Source organism: Pollicipes pollicipes, unplaced genomic scaffold, assembly GCF_011947565.3.
Source record: "Pollicipes pollicipes isolate AB1234 unplaced genomic scaffold, Ppol_2.1 Scaffold_3447;HRSCAF=4054_pilon_pilon_pilon, whole genome shotgun sequence".
In the NCBI taxonomy this organism is placed as follows: domain Eukaryota; kingdom Metazoa; phylum Arthropoda; class Thecostraca; order Pollicipedomorpha; family Pollicipedidae; genus Pollicipes; species Pollicipes pollicipes.
Genome location: NW_023596297.1, coordinates 16,419,935 through 16,438,745, shown reverse-complemented (window position 1 = coordinate 16,438,745; position 18,811 = coordinate 16,419,935). Strand labels below are relative to the sequence as shown.

Genomic DNA, 18,811 nt, shown 5'->3' with positions numbered 1-18,811 from the left:
TCAGCACCTGGAATATGTGAAATGCTTTGTGTCGTTGACATGGAAATGAGCAAATCTTGTGCTGCATGCAGATCTGATCGATCTGATTCGATAAAGTGGTAAATTATTAATGAAGCACATAATTTTTGATGAATCGCAAGTGAATCGACCCTTTCGTAGTATAACAAAATTCAACGCGTATTATGAATAGAATGATTGACCATCCTGAAGAGCTTTTTTATCGAGTGAAGCTGAGGTGAAGGACAACTGAATTGATGTGAGATTGATTCTTTAAGATCTCATTACGCAACCAGTACGATTGGTACAGTAGCAATCACTGTACGTTGCCTGTTAATTTTTTTTCAATCAGCACATATTGAAATCAACATGCAAACATTGAAATAGAAGGAATCAACGCTGAACCGATTCACACACAGAGTTGATGATTTTAACCAGAACTGAAATTTTGAACTGCGATGTGAATCGGCAAGAGTCTATTCCTAACAGACAAAACCATGATGCGAATCGGATCTGAAGCGTGCAACAAGGATCATGAATCAATGGTGAATCGATTCTTAATAATTTGAATAGAACACAAGCCAGCAGGCTGCATGCTTTAAACAGTTTGACAGAGTACGAAAATTGTACAATTCGAACTGGTGAATCCCCGGAATTCGGAGGAATTCGAACGCTAGGGACGTATGAGTAATAACGGCGTCACAGATTCAACAAGCGAGGGGTATTAGACGCACTACACCGCCGGCACGCAACATTATCTTGCAATCAGACGTAAAAATTACTCGGAATACGTGGTTCTTTGGTGGGTTGCACGCGCGACTTCGGCGTGGTGAAGATCTGCTTTCCTGAAAATTATCTATCACGTACATTTTCTGCATGTCGCAAGAACGTGACTAAGTCACTTGTCAGTCACTAGGTACGTGCATGGGTTACTTGTTCGCGTTGTTATCCGCTGGCATTAAAGTATAAAATAGGAATGCCAGTCTGATGAACAGCTTTTCTCGCAACGCCGAAGAGTAGCAATTTGAGATATAAGCCCTAAGGTAAGGTTTTAGGCCCTAGAAATGGGTCGCTTACGAGTTGCTGTTTGGCGGTTGTTATGAGTTGCTGAGTTTGGCGTCCCTTCGTGGCACCAAAACCTTACTAGGACCCAATCCGACATGACCTCATGTCCCCTCCCTCTGGACCCCACAGTTTGCTTTTGCATGTATGAGTCCCTCTTAAAGTTCACGTATGTGCTCCCTGTGTTTAAAAATGGTTCGCCTCAGGTCAGAAACCAAAGACCCATTTTTCTGTCCTACCCTAATAAGTCCACATGAAACTCATCGCAGCGTTTTTATAAGTTAAAACCGTGTGGCTCCAGTTCAGACAATCCTGTGAATAGCCACAGGTAATCCAACCGTTTTATTGGCATGCGGTTGCTGCAGGAACCTTTGTCGCTACGATGCTTCCGCGCACGCATTAGCACACATACCCCACGTGAAGCGTGCGCGCTGACTGATGCCCGTCGCCTTTACATTTGGTCGGTCAGTTGCTGACCAGACCATCAGCGTGCGGCTCAACCTGCAGGCGCTGTGCCTCGCGCTGGGCATGCTGAGCTCGTGCCAGCAGCCGGCCGCCGCAGCCGCGAGCCGCAGGCACGACAGGGGCAGCGGAGCCGACCGGCCTCCACACATCATCATCATCGTGGCCGATGACCTGGTGAGGCCGGAGTGTAGTGGACTGGCAGGGAAGTGCGGGCGGTGTGGACAGTGCTGGTAGTGCCGGCAGTGACGGTGTGGGCAGCGTAGGCAGTGCGAGCAGTGTGGGCGGCGTAGCGTGTGCGGTGTCGCCACATAGTCGTGAGGATGTCCGGAGGGCATGCGTTGGCTGGCACGTCCAATGTCCGTCGAGAGGTGATAGCGACCGACCGCATTGTCCAGGTTCACTTCAGGGCGTTTCCGCGACCGAGCTGGTTTCAACATTTCGGACGCAGCAGATCTTATATGTGTGTCAGCGCAGAAGCCCGGGAAATCATGGGATGCTTAAGGCCGCAAAATATCGACGTGCGCGCTGTCAAAGAAGGGCTTTGTCCACTACAATACTTCCAGTGTATCTGAGCAGGAGCATCTTGCCACGTAAAGCGTCCGCTCCCGCCGTTGACAGAGCTGTTGGGGCTGCCTCAGGGCTGGAACGACGTGGGCTTTCACGGCTCGGGCCAGGTGCCGACACCCAACATCGACGCGCTGGCCTTCAGCGGCGTCACGCTGGACCGCTATTACGTGCAGCCCGTCTGCACGCCGTCGCGCTCGGCCCTCATGACCGGCAAATACCCCATCCACACGGGTGAGTCGCGCCGCCGGGGCTCCCGCGCGCCGCCCAGCCCGTCCGCGCCTACTGGCGGCGGCACCAGCTGGACGCGGCTGACCCGGCGCCCGCCCCCGGCAGGCATGCAGGAGCACGTAATCCTGGCGGCCGAACCGTACGGCCTCTCGCTGCAGGAGACGCTGATGCCGCAGAGACTGAACGCGCTCGGATACGTCTCCCACGCGGTCGGCAAGTGGCACCTGGGCAGTTACAAGTGAGCTGTTGCTGCTTGGCACTGGAAGGGCAAGAGCCGTGGAAGGCTCGGCCGATGATGACCTAGTCAGGTCACCACATTTTTATCCGGTTATCTGGTAGCTGAAAGAGGATTAGGCTTGACGTGCTGGTAAATGGACAGGACTGCTTCGGTTTAATCGGTTTGCTCATTCGATCAGCATTTAAGTAATGAATCACTCTAGAAAGCACCACTGTTCAGCGATTTTTTACACATTCATTCTTTCCGCGAACATGTCAGCTTCTTAAATAACTGCTTAATGAACTTGCACACGTACAGGAACGCTATACGCCATGCATAATCAATGCTGCTGGTCACTTGGGCGGTTGGTCTATTTTCGAGTGCCGTCATAAATTTAGAAAACACCACTTCCTGTGAATAAACCCATACATTGCGCATTGTCTTCCGTAGTGGAATTCTATTGCTTTTTCGGCCTAAGATATCTGTTTCGTGATGGCAATTAAAAACAAAGTCATGAAGCATTATGCCGTCCAAGTGACAGAATATTAAAACAAGAACAAAGCAGGTTGATTCCAGAAGCTTTACTGTAACAGTCGCGTGCGTACAACGCATTCCTATTGTGTTATTCATGAAGGTGATTTTCTATTATAGAAAAGCTTACACTCCCTCTCAGCGAGGATTTCAATCCCATTTCGGTTACTGGAGCGGGAAGAAAGACTATTACGACCATACGAATGAAGATCGGGCAAGTATTTCCGGCTCGCGAAGTGAACTTCGCTTCTTCCTCGCGATCCTTCTCGCGCGTATCGGCATGGGGTGGCACGTTCTGGCTGTCTCGAACCACTCGGCTCTGCCAACAGTGCATCTTGCTGTAGCACGCCACCACTGCATATATTTCGTGGGTGGAGCTCTCAGTGTTCCCTCGAGCAAAGCATATCTGCTGTCTGCTCCTGTTGGGAGAACAGCAGACAGATCCATTTGGCGCTTGTCACCAGCATTCGTAAAAAGCTTCTGCTCTAGTTTCCGACGAATTTTTTTTTCTGTGCATCATATCATGTAACATGTGTGGCTCAGTAACGTAAAGGAGCGATAAAGGATTATTCTGGAAAGTCATGCCTGATAATGTGATAACGAAGCTGAGCTGAAGAGGACAGCACTTGTGGTAGCGTGCTCATAGCCCCGCCCCGTTTTTTTTTTTTTTTAACAGCTGAGCACACCCGCTTCATTGGAGACATTAACTTGATTTTAAATACGTTGCATCTTAATCTTAGAATGTCGCAAACAGCAAGACGTCATAGCAGGCGGTGAACGGCACGTTCCCTAATCGAGCTTATGAAGCTATTCGAGGGATGGGCTCATGCGACGTCGGACTTCATGTTGATATAAGTCACAAGCATATTTTTCTCAGAGTACTGCGGGCTTTAAGCCGCTGGCCGTCTGCGTTGGCTGTTTTTGCATGTGCATGAATGGTGGATAAAAAGTCGCAGTTTGCCGCCTAACCTGACCATTACACACAATTGACGAATGCAGTTGAGGCAACCTCGAAGCTCACGTGCCATTCCGAGTCAGCGTTTGCCATTTAATTTAAAAATAAGGCACGCACACGCACCCACACACGTACGCACACACACACACACACACAACACACACACACACACACACACACACACACACACACACACACACACACACACACACACACACACACACACACACACACACACACACACACACACACACACACACACACACACACACACACACACGCACGCACATGCTTCACAAAATCTATACAGTAAACCTTTTTCCGCAGGAAAGCGTACACACCTACTTTCCGTGGCTTCAACAGCTTTTTTGGATACTGGACTGGCCGGGAGGATTACTTTGACCACGTGTGTGTGAGGGTGAGTATATCCGAGAGACCGTTTACTAAGAACTAACGGAGGGATTGCAGATCTTGCAACACATGCACGGCTGTTAGGTCAAGTAGTGCACTGTGCGCACGCAGTGGATCAAATACCAGGAGCACTGTGCAACCTAGTAATTAGCGTCCAACCTCGGGCCAATAGCTGGAAAAAAGAACAGCCACATCAAAAGTACGCATGGCCTGAGATAGATGACACACATTGCTCATCAATATGCACGCAACATGTGGCTGGTGATGGTAGTTCTCAACCGTAATATGCAGAGAGGTTTGTTTGTTGCCTTTCCTCAGGCATTTGAATGTTTTGATGGGTCATGCCTCGACATAGCCAAATAGTATTGTTCATGTAAGTAAGGTTAATGTTAATGCTATGTAAGCAAGGTTAATGTTAAGTTAATGCGAGCAATAACAGCCACTATCTTCAGCTCCTGGTTTTTCGCCACTTTTAGTTCTGTGCTCTCATACTGACAATTTTCAACTTTCAAAATGCGAGAGGTATTGGTTAAACGATCTAACACTGGTTATATTGGCGAAACTCATCGCGGCAAGCTGTGGTTATGATCACGAGTATGACGATCAAGTAGCATCTCTCCTCCTCCTACATACCACATATCTCTCTCCTACATTGCATTAAAAGGGCACATATAATCGAAATAAATGGTAGGGAAACGTACCACACGCCTGTATTAGAAATGCGTCCATCAGCTAAAACTCAGATCTAAATGTGCAAGGGATTACACAAGCATACAAGCGTCTTCCCTATTCGCTTACAACCGTCATAATGATTCTGTTTGCACTTGTTTATTCGAATGGTACGATGTTCATACATGTGCACGCGCTTATCCTACCTTGCGGTGAGTTTTACATCTTCTTACCTGTCTAGCTAACTCTATGGTGTGTATATACTGTTATATTATTATCATTGTACGCATATATATATATATATATATATATATATATATATATATATATATATATATATATATCATTAACTAACTCACTTTGAATCCTCACCCAATGCACATGAACCAAATTCCGTATGTGGTACGTGGACGGAAAACGCTCACCCAATCTGAGCGTACACGTGAAGCACTGAAACTCATCAAACAGCTTCTCTCGCCTAAACAGGCATTGTCGTCACATATTTGCTGTCACCAGCTACATCGCAGCAGTGCAGATTCCTCAGAAGATGGCGCTTGAATGCATCGTGTCGGATGGGCTTAGAGACCAATTAGGACCAACACATCGTCTGAGTATGACAAGAAGACGGCTTTTTACTGGGGAAGAGGCGGCGGCTGGATGTGGGGAGTGGGGGAGGGGAGCGAGGCGACTGTGTACATGTCATGGTTTGATGGCCCAGCCGCCTGTGTCCTGTCATGTGAGTGACGCCGGGGAGAGTCCCGGTGTTGTGTCGTGGAGGTAATGCCGAGTACCCAGACCACACCACTATCACCAACTCACTCTTCACTCCAACACTATCACCAGCTCATCCTAGATCGCGCCCCTGTCACCGTCTCACCCTAGATCGCACCACCATCACCAGCTCACCCTAGTTCACACCACTATTACTAGCTCACCCCAGATCGCACCACTGTCACCAGCTCACTCTGGACCGCACCACTATCACCAGCTTACTCCGGACCACACTATCATCAGCTCACTCTGGACCGCACCACCATCACCAGCTTACTACGGACCGCACCACTATCACCAGCTCACTTTGAACCGCACCCCCATCACCAGGTCACTTCGGACAGCACTACACCGTGATCTCAAGAACTTTTGGCAATCTGCTTTCGCTAACCGACAGAAAAGACACTGGAGCGGGCCATTGGCCGAAATGCGCTCATGCAGTATCCTGGACCTCTCCCGAGCCACTACCATCACCCGGCATGTGGACATCAACCCGAAAGAAAAACATCGGTATGAGCCTACATAAGAAAGTACGGATTTCACTGCTTAAACCAAATGAGCGCAAATAGTTCATTGGGTTTTGCCGGAGATAAACCGAGTAAAATTATTGAATCAAATAAAAGGATGAATGCTCGAATGAATAAGGATTGTAAGCATAGATATTTAGATGGGCTATTTGCTGATCTAAGCGTGTATTTCAAAACGCAAACGCCCGCGCATGCATTCCATACAAAACCACCTTGTTCAACATTTGTCAACACATTCAACAGGTTCCTGCATTCAGTGTGTGTGAAATCTATTGCACTCAGCAAGCGGTCACAGCGTGACATGCACTTAAGCGCATTATCATGTCATTTGCATCATTATGCATTTAATGTTGCTGTCGCATCTGGCCTAACAACTAACACTGGGTGCGTGCTGAAATATTGCACGATTGCCTCGTAACCAATGCATCTTGCTCCATATCATGTGTTTTCACGTGCATGGCCATGAAGCGCTGAGTGGTTGTTGGTGCGCCATTAAAATATAGGCAAATGTCGGCATGTCACTCGCTCCCGCATTGGACAACTTGTGATTAAAGCACTTAAGCACATTACCATGTCACTCTTGGCATTTTGTCGGACACTGAAATCATTTCACATATCGTGTCGAGTCGGAACATATCGTTGCACGCGTATTCTCCAAGACCCGTAGACAAGAGACACGTGGCGCACTCGGCGCCTGGCGCCCGCGCGCCGGCCACTGACGACGCCGCGACCGTGCCTGCAGCACGGCTACTGGGGTTACGACCTGCGCCGCGACATGGAGGAGGCGCGCGGCGCGTTCGGCCAGTACTCCACCGACCTGTTCACGCAAAAGGCCGTGGAGAAGATTGTGGCGCACAACGCCTCGCGGCCGATGTTCCTCTACCTGGCGCACCTGGCGGTGCACTCGGCCAACGAGTACGAGCCGCTGCAGGCACCGGCCGCCTCCATCGACAAGTTCTCCCACATTGCCGACGGCAACAGGAGACGCTTCGCCGGTATACACGTCTCATCGCCGCTCGACCTTGTGATGTCCGTGTGTGTGTGTGTGTGTGTGTGTGTGTGTGTGTGTGTGTGTGTGTGTGTGTGTGTGTGTGTGTGTGTGTGTGTGTATGTGTGTGTGTGTGTGTGTGTGTGTGTGTATGTGTGTGTGTGTGTGTGTGTGTGTGTGTGTGTGTGTGTGTGTGTGTGGTGTGTGTGTGTGTGTGTGTGTGTGTGTGTGTGTGTGTGTGTGTGTGTGTGTGTGTGTGTGTGTGTGTGTGTGTGTGTGTGTGTGTGTGTGTGTGTGTGTGTGTGTGTGTGTGTGTGTGTGTGTGTGTGTGTGTGTGTGTGTGTGTGTGTGTGTGTGTGTGTGTGTGTGTGTGTGTGTGTGTGTGTGTGTGTGTGTGTGTGTGTGTGTGTGTGTGTGTGTGTGTGCAGAGTGCGGTGCACCTAGATATGTACATAGTCGGACCACACGCTGCACACACACATACATATATACATATGTATGGACATGTGTATAGATTAGATATATACATTCATGCATATATATATATATATATATATATATATATATATGCATATGCATATTTAATGCGTACATATACATATATATATATATATATATATATATATATATATATATATATATATATATATATGCATATATTTGGCATTTTGTCGGACACTGAAATCATTTCACATATTGTGTCGAGTGGGAAAATATGGGTGCACGCATATTCTCCAAGAGCGTATTTCCGTATTCTCCGTACGTATTCTCCATACATATACCGTATGTGTGTATATATATATATATATATATATATATATATATATATATATATATATATATATATGACCTGCCGTACATTGTTAAGGATACGCACAATTGTGGACAGTGATTGCTACCCAAGGCTTAGAGGTGACTCAGGCAACGCAAGAATTGCAGCTTTTCACATACCGCAGCGTGAAAGATGGAAATAGTCCAGTGCAATGTGTGTAATAGAAAGCACGGCATGTGGTTACGGGCTGGTCGCGTCAGTGCATTGAAGCATCTGCATTTGTGCAGCTTCCAAATTATTCGAGGGGCGGAAGCACCAATTGGCTCTGGCAGCTTAAGTCCTAACATCCTCTCAGCGTTGTCTAGACGTAATTAATATGCACCTTGTTAGGCTCGGGGCTTATTTATTTTTCGGAATTTTGAAACTGTCACGGTTACCAGTACTGGTATCCAGTTGTCAAGGAGCGTTGGCGACCTGCAGGGATTGGAGATCGCAAAAGTGACATGCTGAACTTCCGATCGAGAACCTTCGCAGCCTCGGAATCCCACGCATTAGGTTTCCAAAACACCGGCTCACGCCCGCGCTGTCGCACCGGTTGCCCGGCATCTGCAGCGGCAGGCCTTGCGACATTATCGTGTTCGTGTGCACTAGCCGCATGAGACATTGATGAAGCGAGCCGTCGCATCCGTGGCCTCCTGCAGGAATGCTGTCGAAGTTGGACGAGTCGGTGGGCCAGGTGACGGCCGCGCTGCACGAGACCGGCATGCTGGACAACAGCGTCATCGTGTTCACCACTGACAACGGCGGGCCGGCCGCCTCCTTCGACTTCAACGCCGCCTCCAACTGGCCACTGAGGGGGGTGAGCTGATCTGTGATCTGACGCCAGCTCGATCTGTGGCCGCCGAGAGCTGAGTTATTATGGTTTAGCACTCAGCCTGCACGGCTGTTGCATTAGTAACGTCAATGATAAGGTAAGTGACATTGCAGAGGGTTGTAAAGCAAACTAATTAAACCATCTGAATATCTCTTTCATTTTTCCCCACACGCAGGACTTCCCCGAATAAGCTTGCCACGAAATAGAATCCGAGTGTTATTGGCCTCCGAAATGCTTTGTTTAATTTCGGCCCTGCTAAAGGGGGCGTGGCGAAACGCAGAGCGATCCGTGAGAGAATAGCATTTCTAGTGACAAATAATTCGCATCTGAAACATTAAAGCCCGGTGGCCTTCTAACGCAGGTGAAGAGCGGGTCGCGCAATTTTTATCCTGGGCCGTTGTTAGCATTTCTGAGGTTAGGATGAAGGCCGAAGGCTATAGCGCGCCGCGTGGAGAGGGGAGATAGAGGAGATCCGAAAATACCTTATATCAATTACGAATGAACTCGCGATGGGCGGTGGTCAAAGTTCCCCTTCATCTGCCGCCGGCGCGCCGTCTTTGCCGACGCCGATGTCGGTGGTCGGTCGAACTGGGCTGTGCTCAAACGCACGATGTGCTCTCAACTGGCGAGGGCCTTTGACCCCTGGGACTCGGCAGTCACCGCCCGAGGGCCACTGTCGTGACCGGCTTCTCACAGCCCCGAAACGTCCCGCACGACGATAGCGTCGACACTGACGTAGGAACTGTGAGATTGTGTGCGTGCGCGCTTGTGTGCATACGTGTGTGGGTGTGCACGCATGCATGCGTGCGTGCGTGCGTGCGTGCGTGCGTGCGTGTTTGCATGTCTTTGATTCGCATGGTGAGTGATAGCAGCCCTTTTGAAATAAGTCGTCTAGTTACCGTGGTTGCCTCCACACCGCCAATGGTGAGATTTCTGAGCGGGTTCCCTTGCAACCGGCCAGTGAATCTGTCGAATGGTGTCTGTTGTAAATATGGCTGATACGCAGTGAGATGATTTGCGGAGAGTAGCAAGGCGCAGTTACTGGCTACTGCATTTTTTAAAGATTTATCCGGTAGTTTGGTTGCAAGTGGCTAGCACGAAGGTACCTAGTTCTTTCAGAACTCTGACATAAATATTTAAGTATTATATTTCTAACTTATTCCAAATTGTTCGGATGAGCGGCTTTGACTTCAGAGTGCCTGCTAAGCATGCGTGGCCATAGTGGCCGTCCACATTGCCTTCTTAGTTGTATTCAAAGCTGGTGGTGTTTTTCTTCGCACGTCCTGAAAATTGTTTACTGTCACTGCTTCATTTTTGTAAAATATCAAGGCTGAACCTAGACACAACAGTCATGAAAATGTGAAGTGAAGCCTCTACCCTTTGGTCAAACGGGACCGCGGAGGGCATGTTTCATTTACGACAAGCATCACGTGTCGTGCGGTGCAGCATCACGGCTGCCCTATCCCGGGCCTGGTGTGACCGTCGATGGCCAGTTGCAGCTTGGCTTTTTCACATCAGTTGGGCTACGCCATGGGTGGGGGTGGAGGAAGGGCGCTTTGTGACAAATGCCCAGTATCGCTGGGTAACGAGTCCGGCATCTTTACCACACAGCACGGAGGCCGCAACCGCATGTTGTTTGAGTGCTTGCATTTTTGATTTCGCAAGCATCGCTCAGGGTTAGTATACCCGACAACGTCTGAAAAATAAACCCAGTGATGTCTGTGCATCCATGTTTGCTGTGCTGTGCATGGCACAACATCTTCTATGGTCTATAGATGACATTTATTTTTTTTACTTTCGAGCCAGGTCCACGCAGGATCGGCCGCGTGCAAGCCACCTCCGTTGGTGCACAGCTGCCGTAACATCCTATGCTCTGTGACTGCACACCCGCCATGCGCCGGGCACGTGAAAACTGGCGGGGGCTGCGCGCCTAAGCCGGCAACATGGACCAGTACGGAGACAGCGGCCACTCATCCCTCGCTGGTCGGCAGGTGAAGAGCCTGCTGTGGGAGGGAGGCGTCCGCGGAGCCGGCTTCGTGTGGAGCCCGCTGCTGAAGCAGCGCTCGTATGTGTCCAGCAACCTGATGCATATCACCGACCTGCTGCCGACCCTGCTCTCGGCGGCGGGTGAGTCTGACCGCAGAGTGTGGGGTCGCCGACTCGGCTCGCTCCGGAATGACGCGACTCACCTCAAAGCCCAATCCGACTCAGGCTCAGAGTGACAAATTTATGCGTGCGGACACTGACTCATAGGCCGGGGTGCTGCCATGTGAATCGAACCCGAACTCGACTATTGCGAAATGCTGGACCCAGATTCCTGACCAGAACCTTGCCACACCTCAGAAATGAAGCACAAAAGGTCGCGTTAATCTATAACATACCTGCTGACATGATCCAGGATCTTAATGCGTTCTGACTCACGACTTGCGTCAATTGCCCCGGTCAGGTACGTGCTCCGTTTCTGACCGCGATATTTTCGAGACGTCACGCTTAAAGGGAATATTTTGCATTTAAAGATATTGAAGCAAGCACTAGAAAGGACGAAACACGCTCGCTTATTGCTCTTGGTATACTTATATACTTACGTATATAAAATACTTATAATATACTTATATACTTACGTATGTAGTATACTTGTGATCTACTTATGTACTTATGTGCATAATATACTTATAATATGCTTATATACCTACGTATTTAAGTTCGTCAAGATGGCTTTTTGAGTTCAAAATCCCATAAAACTTGAAACACACTCTTTTTTGCTGCAAGTGCTAACTTTGACACGTGGGTGAACTGTCCGTGGGGAGATCCGTCGTCGCCAAAAGTGGAGAGGTCGGTGGCTCGTGCGCCGGATGCTCTCGCCAGCACGTTTCACCTCTCTCATTTCAGCCATCTTCAACCCGTGCCTGAGCTACGGGATGGCTGTATTTTTGGTGTAGCGTAACAGCAGGGTGACAGGACTATCCAATAAAGCGGGTTGTGCTGAGTGCAGGGTGCCAACGGGCTAGCGCAGCACATGTAAACGTCACGAGCTCTTGACCATTACTCTTCAACGAGGGCCGGGGCGGTGAATTTTGATTTGATCGATATGGGTGTTGCATACGAGTTGCATACACACGTACATATACACGCATGCCTCTCCCACATGGTGACGGCCGTGCCGATAGCGGAAGGCGCCAGAGGTGTCAAACCTGGCGCCGTGTTTGGTGTTCACAAAGACTGTACAGGCGCGTACACTTTTGCGAGAAAACTTCCTGCAGGTATTCATGTGAAAGCGTAGCGCATGCATGCGTATTTGTGCTCGTGCGTAACTGCCGTCGAACCTGCGGCGTACCACCTATATTTGTTAATTGGACTTTTGGAGCATTTGAGCGCCATCGGTGTCTCTGTTTCGTCATTGAGTGGACCGAGTCGACAACGCACTGAGCTGCAGCCGCCACATTTTGCGCACTTTGTGGTGCTTACGTACCACTGCTAGGACGGATGCTTGGACGGAGGACGCATGCTTGTCGTGACAAAGAAGCATTAGCTGTCTCGTGGCACACGTGCGGTCGTCTGGTAAACCTTTCTTCCTTGTAGTTGTCTCTGACATTTGTGCACGAGTTTTCGGACTCTTCGTTGAATTTAACGTGGTCGCCGTATGATTTTGGTACTATTCATATACTGTGCGCGTTTTGCGGAAGTGCGACCAGCCTCTATCTTGGCAGCTTTACGCGCATACTTGTGTTAAACGCTGGGTGGGGCTGTGTCGATCGCGGAATGAAATGGAGCGGTCATATATGGTCCGTCGCTTAATGTCCACAACTATTTAAATACCTCAAAAATGCATTGGTTGCGTTCAATTTTTTGTGGGAAATTGCGATCATCGGTCTCAATTTTGACGCAGAGCAGCGTTCGCAGCAGAGCAAAGCAGGGCGTTGATGCGCAGTGGTCTGCCGCTGGTCGTATGACATATATACAGCACACTGAGAGCATTTTGGACATTATATACACTGCAAGTCGCATGAACATCAAGGAGTAGAGTCTGTTCACCAATTTTGTTATTACTAGCTACTTGTGTAAACGTCTTTGAAATGTTTACATCTGATGCGGCACCGCATACCTAAAGGATAACCTGGTCGGTTCATATAGTCATAATTCACAACTCGAATTTTCAGAATTTGACAGCCGACCTTCCATAAGAAGCTTTGTTTTCTATCTCTAACATGTAACTCCACAGATCCCTAGGCTTCTCACTCCATAGAATTTTAAGCAAGAGTTAATGTACTTACGCGTTGCACCAGTTTTTTTTTTTTTTACTCAACCTGGCAACATTTGGAGGAAGGATTTCTGCCCCAACGCCCGTCGTCGTCGTCAGAAGGGCTTTACCAAATTATCTGTTCTAATCCATCACACTATGATAAGTGTGTCGGATCCTGACAGGAACTTGACGAGGCCCCAGCAAACGGCGACATCATTTGGCCAGAACGGTCCACGGTCCAGAACGGAGTTGCGCATGCATGAGCCGCGCGCCGCCGGGCCGCCCCACTGTCGGTCTGCGATGTGCTGCTCGTCGGTGATGCACTGACCTCGACCTGGTGGCCGACGGCGTGCTGCTACTGAAGCTGCGCCTTGAGTGGCACGCACCCTGTCGCAGATCATCAATAGGCGTTTCACGCAAGCGCTTTGTCTCAATAATCATCAGCAAACGCTCTCTATTGAGCAAAGCAAGGCTTTCCGCCGAGGGTCGCTGCCTGATTGGGTCAGTGATGGCTCGGCGCGACGTGGTCAGCACAGCACCGATAAACGAATGACGGCAGGCTCGTCGGTCGGTCTTAAACAGGCGTCGTAAATAGGCGTTGGCCTGTATGATACATAAACTGCAAGTAAGTGGCATGATTCATGCTACTTTACGACAGCAAATGATTTCCAATCTTTTAAGTGTGTGAATTTTTGACCGTTCTTTTAAAACAGAACTGATAATGCACGCAACTAGAGTCAATATAAAACGAAAACTTCTCATGCAATTCCACGAGCGTTATCAGAGTTCAGGATAGAATTACGTAAGTTGTTTAGTGCATTAACGAGGAACGTTGTTCTTATAGATAAGGCAGTAGTAATACCACTATTCGTCGGAAAAAACGAGAAGAATGGATATATAGTCTGGTGGGTGTTTCGTTGTTACAGGGCGTTGGATATTTCGACAATTTTTTTAGGTTTTTTAACAGCAAGCCACAGTTTTTACAGAACACCAACATTCAGGGAACAAAATAAAAAGCGATTGCCAGCCATTAACACGATACAGTGCCTATCTAAGAATTAGAACACGCGAACATACGTTGCATGCAAATGAATTCAAGCAAATAGGCACCACGCATCACGCTTCATTCAAGCATGCAAACGAGTTGAAGCAAGCTGGCATCACACATCGCGCATCAATTACACATGCAAGCAGTTTCAATTGGGCGGGCATCGCACATCGCGCGTCAGGCATCACTGCCTGTTACCCCTTACCTCTACCCCTAATACCCCTTTACCTTATTACCCCTTTCGGTGACCACTTTGGGCAAAACACGCTCAGGCTGAAATCGAGGGAGGTATGGATCCAATGCCCTTTTTCGAGATCAAAGTCATCTACAGAGCAAAGGACCACCCAAACAGGAAAATAAGTGAATCTTTTCTTATAAAAAGTCGGCGACCAAATCTTAGCGTACAGGGCTCATTATGGCCGATTATGTGAGAGTGATATGTGCCTTTGTGTGTGATGTGTGTTAGCTTAAAATCGTTTACATGCATAAGTGATGCCTGACGTGTGATGAGCGATGCCTGTCCAGTTGAAATCGCTTGCATGTATAATTGATGCGCGATGTGTGATGCCAGTTAACTTCAACTCGCTTGCATGTTTGAATGAAGCGCGATGCGTGATGCCTGTTCGCTTGCATTCGTTTCCATGTACATGTATGTTGACGTAATCTGATTCTTAGACAGGCACTGTATCGTGTTAGTGGCTGACAATCGCTCTTTTTTTATCCCCTGAATGTTGGTGTCCCGTAAAAACCGCGGCTTGCTCTTGAAAAAACCTCAAAAATCGAGTAGAATCATCGGCTGGCAATTTTGAATTCACTTTTGATATTGTTTCGATAAAGTCATGCTGCCGAAATATCAACCCAACTATATCTCTTTTCTCCGGATTTTTCTCTGAGGAATACGGCTATTACTACTGCCCTATCTATGAGGTCAGGATAGATTCGTACTATGTAACACATTCCTATGTGATGTTCAATTAGGAAGGAGGTTTTATTTGACATAGGCGTAGCGGCTATCTTTTAATGAAATAGTATACAACAGCACTGAAAAGGCACTCAGTCATCTTTAGTCATTATCTTTGTGTTATAATCAGTCACATCTTTAAGCCATCTTTGTCAACTATATAACTAAGTAAAAACAACAGATTGGTATATGTGTCAGAAATAATGTGAAATTAAGCGGACGAAATATTTACATTACAATTCACATCACCTCCCTGAAGACAATACGATACATATCAGTTTCAAAGAAAAGTTGCGAAGTCAAAAATAGTCGCATGAACTGCCAGACTCGCTATCATCGGATGCTCACTGCGCTTTATAAGCATGGCGGCCTAAAACGATAACTCCCTCATCATGTTTTGAAATGTCAACTGACACATGGTCGCAACAGATGGATTGAGATCCTCATAATCTCCGTCATCCAGCGATGTGGCTGAGATGATCCAAGCTGAAACGTGCATAGTCGGATTTCAGGTTTTTAACTGCGAGGGGTATACACTTTCGTGTCAATGTTATCTTAGTGGTATTTAATTTGGCGAGTTGGATTTGTTGTTGGCTGGTTGAATTTAAGCCTTGGCGACATTTCTTGAAAGCTCCGGGCATCTTTCTACCGATAATTTCAAACTTGTATTCCCAGGTGGTGATCCAGGCACTCTCGGCGATATCGATGGCATTGACATGTGGAGTGCATTATCCAACAAGCTCCCGTCGCCCAGAAAGGAAATTCTACTTAACATTGAGCCTAGCACGGGATACCGGGCATTGATCGAAGGCAACTTTAAATTTATTGAGGTGAGTCCTGGAAATGCACGTACAGCCACATTCAAGCGTGAAGCATACTCAGTCGGTGAAAGGGGCGAGAGTGTTTACCCTACCCTTCACGACATTGCGTCGCGTCGCAGTGCTACAACCAATCATTTGGCTGACGCTTTGGATAGCACCGACTGAAAGGCAGCCCGTTAAGTTTAGCCCCGGACCGCTTCCGCTACGCAGTCCACCGTCACCCGGCAGCACCGGGCAGGGCTGCTGACGACTCCGGCCGCCGCAGGGCTCAAGCCTGAACGAGGGTTGGAGCGGCTGGTTCGGCCCATCCGGCAGGAACGACACCCGGTATGATCTCTACCAGCTGATGAGCACGTCTCACGCCGGCCGCGCCATGCGCCAGATGAACATGTCGGTCACCGAGGACCAGTGGAAAACGCTGAGGAGCCAGCAGAGCGTGAGTGTCGTCTGTGTATTGACCCGAGTAGTTCAGCAAACATGGACCGATGCAAACCACGTCGTGCAGACCTCCCATGGCAAGCACGTAAACAAAAGCGAAAAAAATAACCCACTGCAAAATACTTTCGGTGCGATGAAATGGACGGACAGGCGCGGAAATTGCACGGTATAGCGTTGTCACAGAATATTTGTTTGCTCACCGTTTATTGTCAGTCTTGCACCACGCTGATTCCTCGTCTGGGCCGATCGTCCCCGCCTTTGACCCATGGCACGTGCACCATGTGACGCCACGTGAGCAGCTGGCTCGCGCCGTTCGCGTCGCACTGTCACGTCCACCGCCCGCCGCCAGATCACGTGCCAGAAGAAGCCGTCACCGCGGCGCACGTGCCTGAAGACCGCCTGCCTGTTCGACCTGCTGCGGGACCCGTGCGAGTACAGCGACCTGTCGGCGGCCATGCCGGCCGTCACGAGCAAACTGCGCCGCCGCATGGAGGAGTTCCAGCGCGGCATGGTGCCGCCCCGCAACAAGCCAGTCGACCCGCGAGCCAACCCCAAGAACTGGGGCTATGCCTGGGTCAACTGGGGCGATCTCGTGCACCCACCCCTGCCCTAGGAGTGACCGGCACAGCCTAAGGCCGCTGCCGGAGTGTCAGGCTAAAGCGACGAGGCTGTGACATGGAGCAAGGTCGGTGTCGCGGAGGGCGGGGTGGCTTTGATACTCGTTGCTCCGAGTGCGAGCCTTGATAAAACCTGCCTGTTGCCTTGTGTGACGGCTGAGCTCCTTGTATAGCGTATATCCAAAAGATGCCACGAAGCATAGCGAGAATGTAATGCTTTACTGAATGGCGAAGGTAGTGGTAATTTAATTGGATATCGGTGGGTTGAGGGCGGAACCATTTGTAGGCGGTGTGGCGCCTGAATATCCGAAGCATAGCGAGAATGTAATGCTTTACTGAATGGCGAAGGTAGTGGTAATTTAATTGGATATCGGTGGGTTGAGGGCGGAACCATTTGTAGGCGGTGTGGCGCCTGAATAATCATGCCCTGTCTGTGATTATGAGCCGCAGGACGCGTGTTATGAAAGAGTATTGAGCAAAAGCTCGACTTTTTTGGCAAAAACAGCTCTGCGCAAAAAGGCTGAGGAAGGAATACGACGCCACCTGCGCCATTGCATCGTGGATAAGTAGCACTTTGGTGGTTTCCAACCAAGTTACTGTAAACGCGCCGAGCTACGACTTCCTAAACGGGCGGGCGTTTTTACCACGAAGGTATGGCGTTTTCATCCTGTTTAGGGCAACGTCGAGAGCAGCCTTAAGTTTTGCTATCACAACTGAAAGCGTGCGTACTAATTGTGCCATCTCCTAAACAATCACAGCATGACTTACCCCACTCGTGTAACGCGACTTCGCACATACACGCAGTTTTTCTTGCAGTCTTTCTTAACGGAAAGGCGATTCTCGCATTTCTTCATGCGTTTCCGGTCTATCTTTACATGTTTGCATCATATGTACACCCACCTCCGGTGACAGCAGCGAATCAGCCATTCCACGAATATGGGCGACGATGGAATCGTAGCATGGAACAATCTAATCATTACGGTGCACATTTTGTTTCAATTACGGCGATGATCATTACCGGGAAAACATCAGCAACAGAAGCATCTATGTCTTCAAGAGGGGCCCCGGAATGCTTTGCAAATGGCGGCCACGGATTAAGGGGAGAGAGCGTGCGGAAAAGCTGCCTACGCGACTCCGGAAGGTATTTCGCATACCTCTGTGGCACTGCGCGGAAAGAAACAACTGCCAAACTAATTGCGTCGATATCTGCAAACGCTTCACCGGCACCGCATATAAAAAGGCGCGGGCTTAAGCCACTATTCCACGAACACTATTGCTCAGCGTGCGTGAAAAGTTTCACGGGTACCGTAGCGGAGGCGTAGCAAAGGGAATGGCCAAGGGAGCCGCCCTTTCCTCGAGTCAAGAGGTGTGCGCTAGATGCTGAGCGATTTCGCAGGAATTTGGTCGAAATTCACGGAATTTGGTAGAAGATTTGGCATATGTTCAGTTGTTTTGTATTTCTGAAATTTACTTGATATCAGTCGTTCTGTATTTCTAGAATTTCCTTGATATCAGTTGTTCTGTATTTGTAGAAGTTTACAAACCGTTTTTCCATCAGTTTTCTGTTTATAAAGGATTTGTTTTAGTAGGCTCTATCGCTTTTCATATGCAAAAAGCTCCGGCTTCTATGTTGCTGCATACGTTATGATCCT

The 18,811-nt window shown here is 48.8% G+C and overlaps 1 protein-coding gene across 3 annotated transcripts; it reads left to right on the top strand.

The window, feature by feature from the left end:
• Positions 1–1,566: 1,566 nt before the first annotated feature.
• Positions 1,567–18,143, top strand: LOC119091686 (arylsulfatase B; the record flags this gene model as incomplete). Of its 3 annotated transcripts, XR_005093428.1 has the most annotated exon segments (11): positions 1,567–1,698; positions 2,163–2,322; positions 2,425–2,557; positions 3,188–3,281; positions 7,143–7,395; positions 8,862–9,019; positions 11,026–11,161; positions 15,959–16,113; positions 16,370–16,540; positions 16,892–17,393; positions 17,508–18,143. XR_005093428.1 is itself a non-coding variant. In XM_037214504.1 (10 exon segments), coding segments are annotated over 10 exon segments (1,653 nt in total), but the record flags the coding sequence as incomplete, so codon positions are not given.
• Positions 18,144–18,811: the final 668 nt, after the last annotated feature.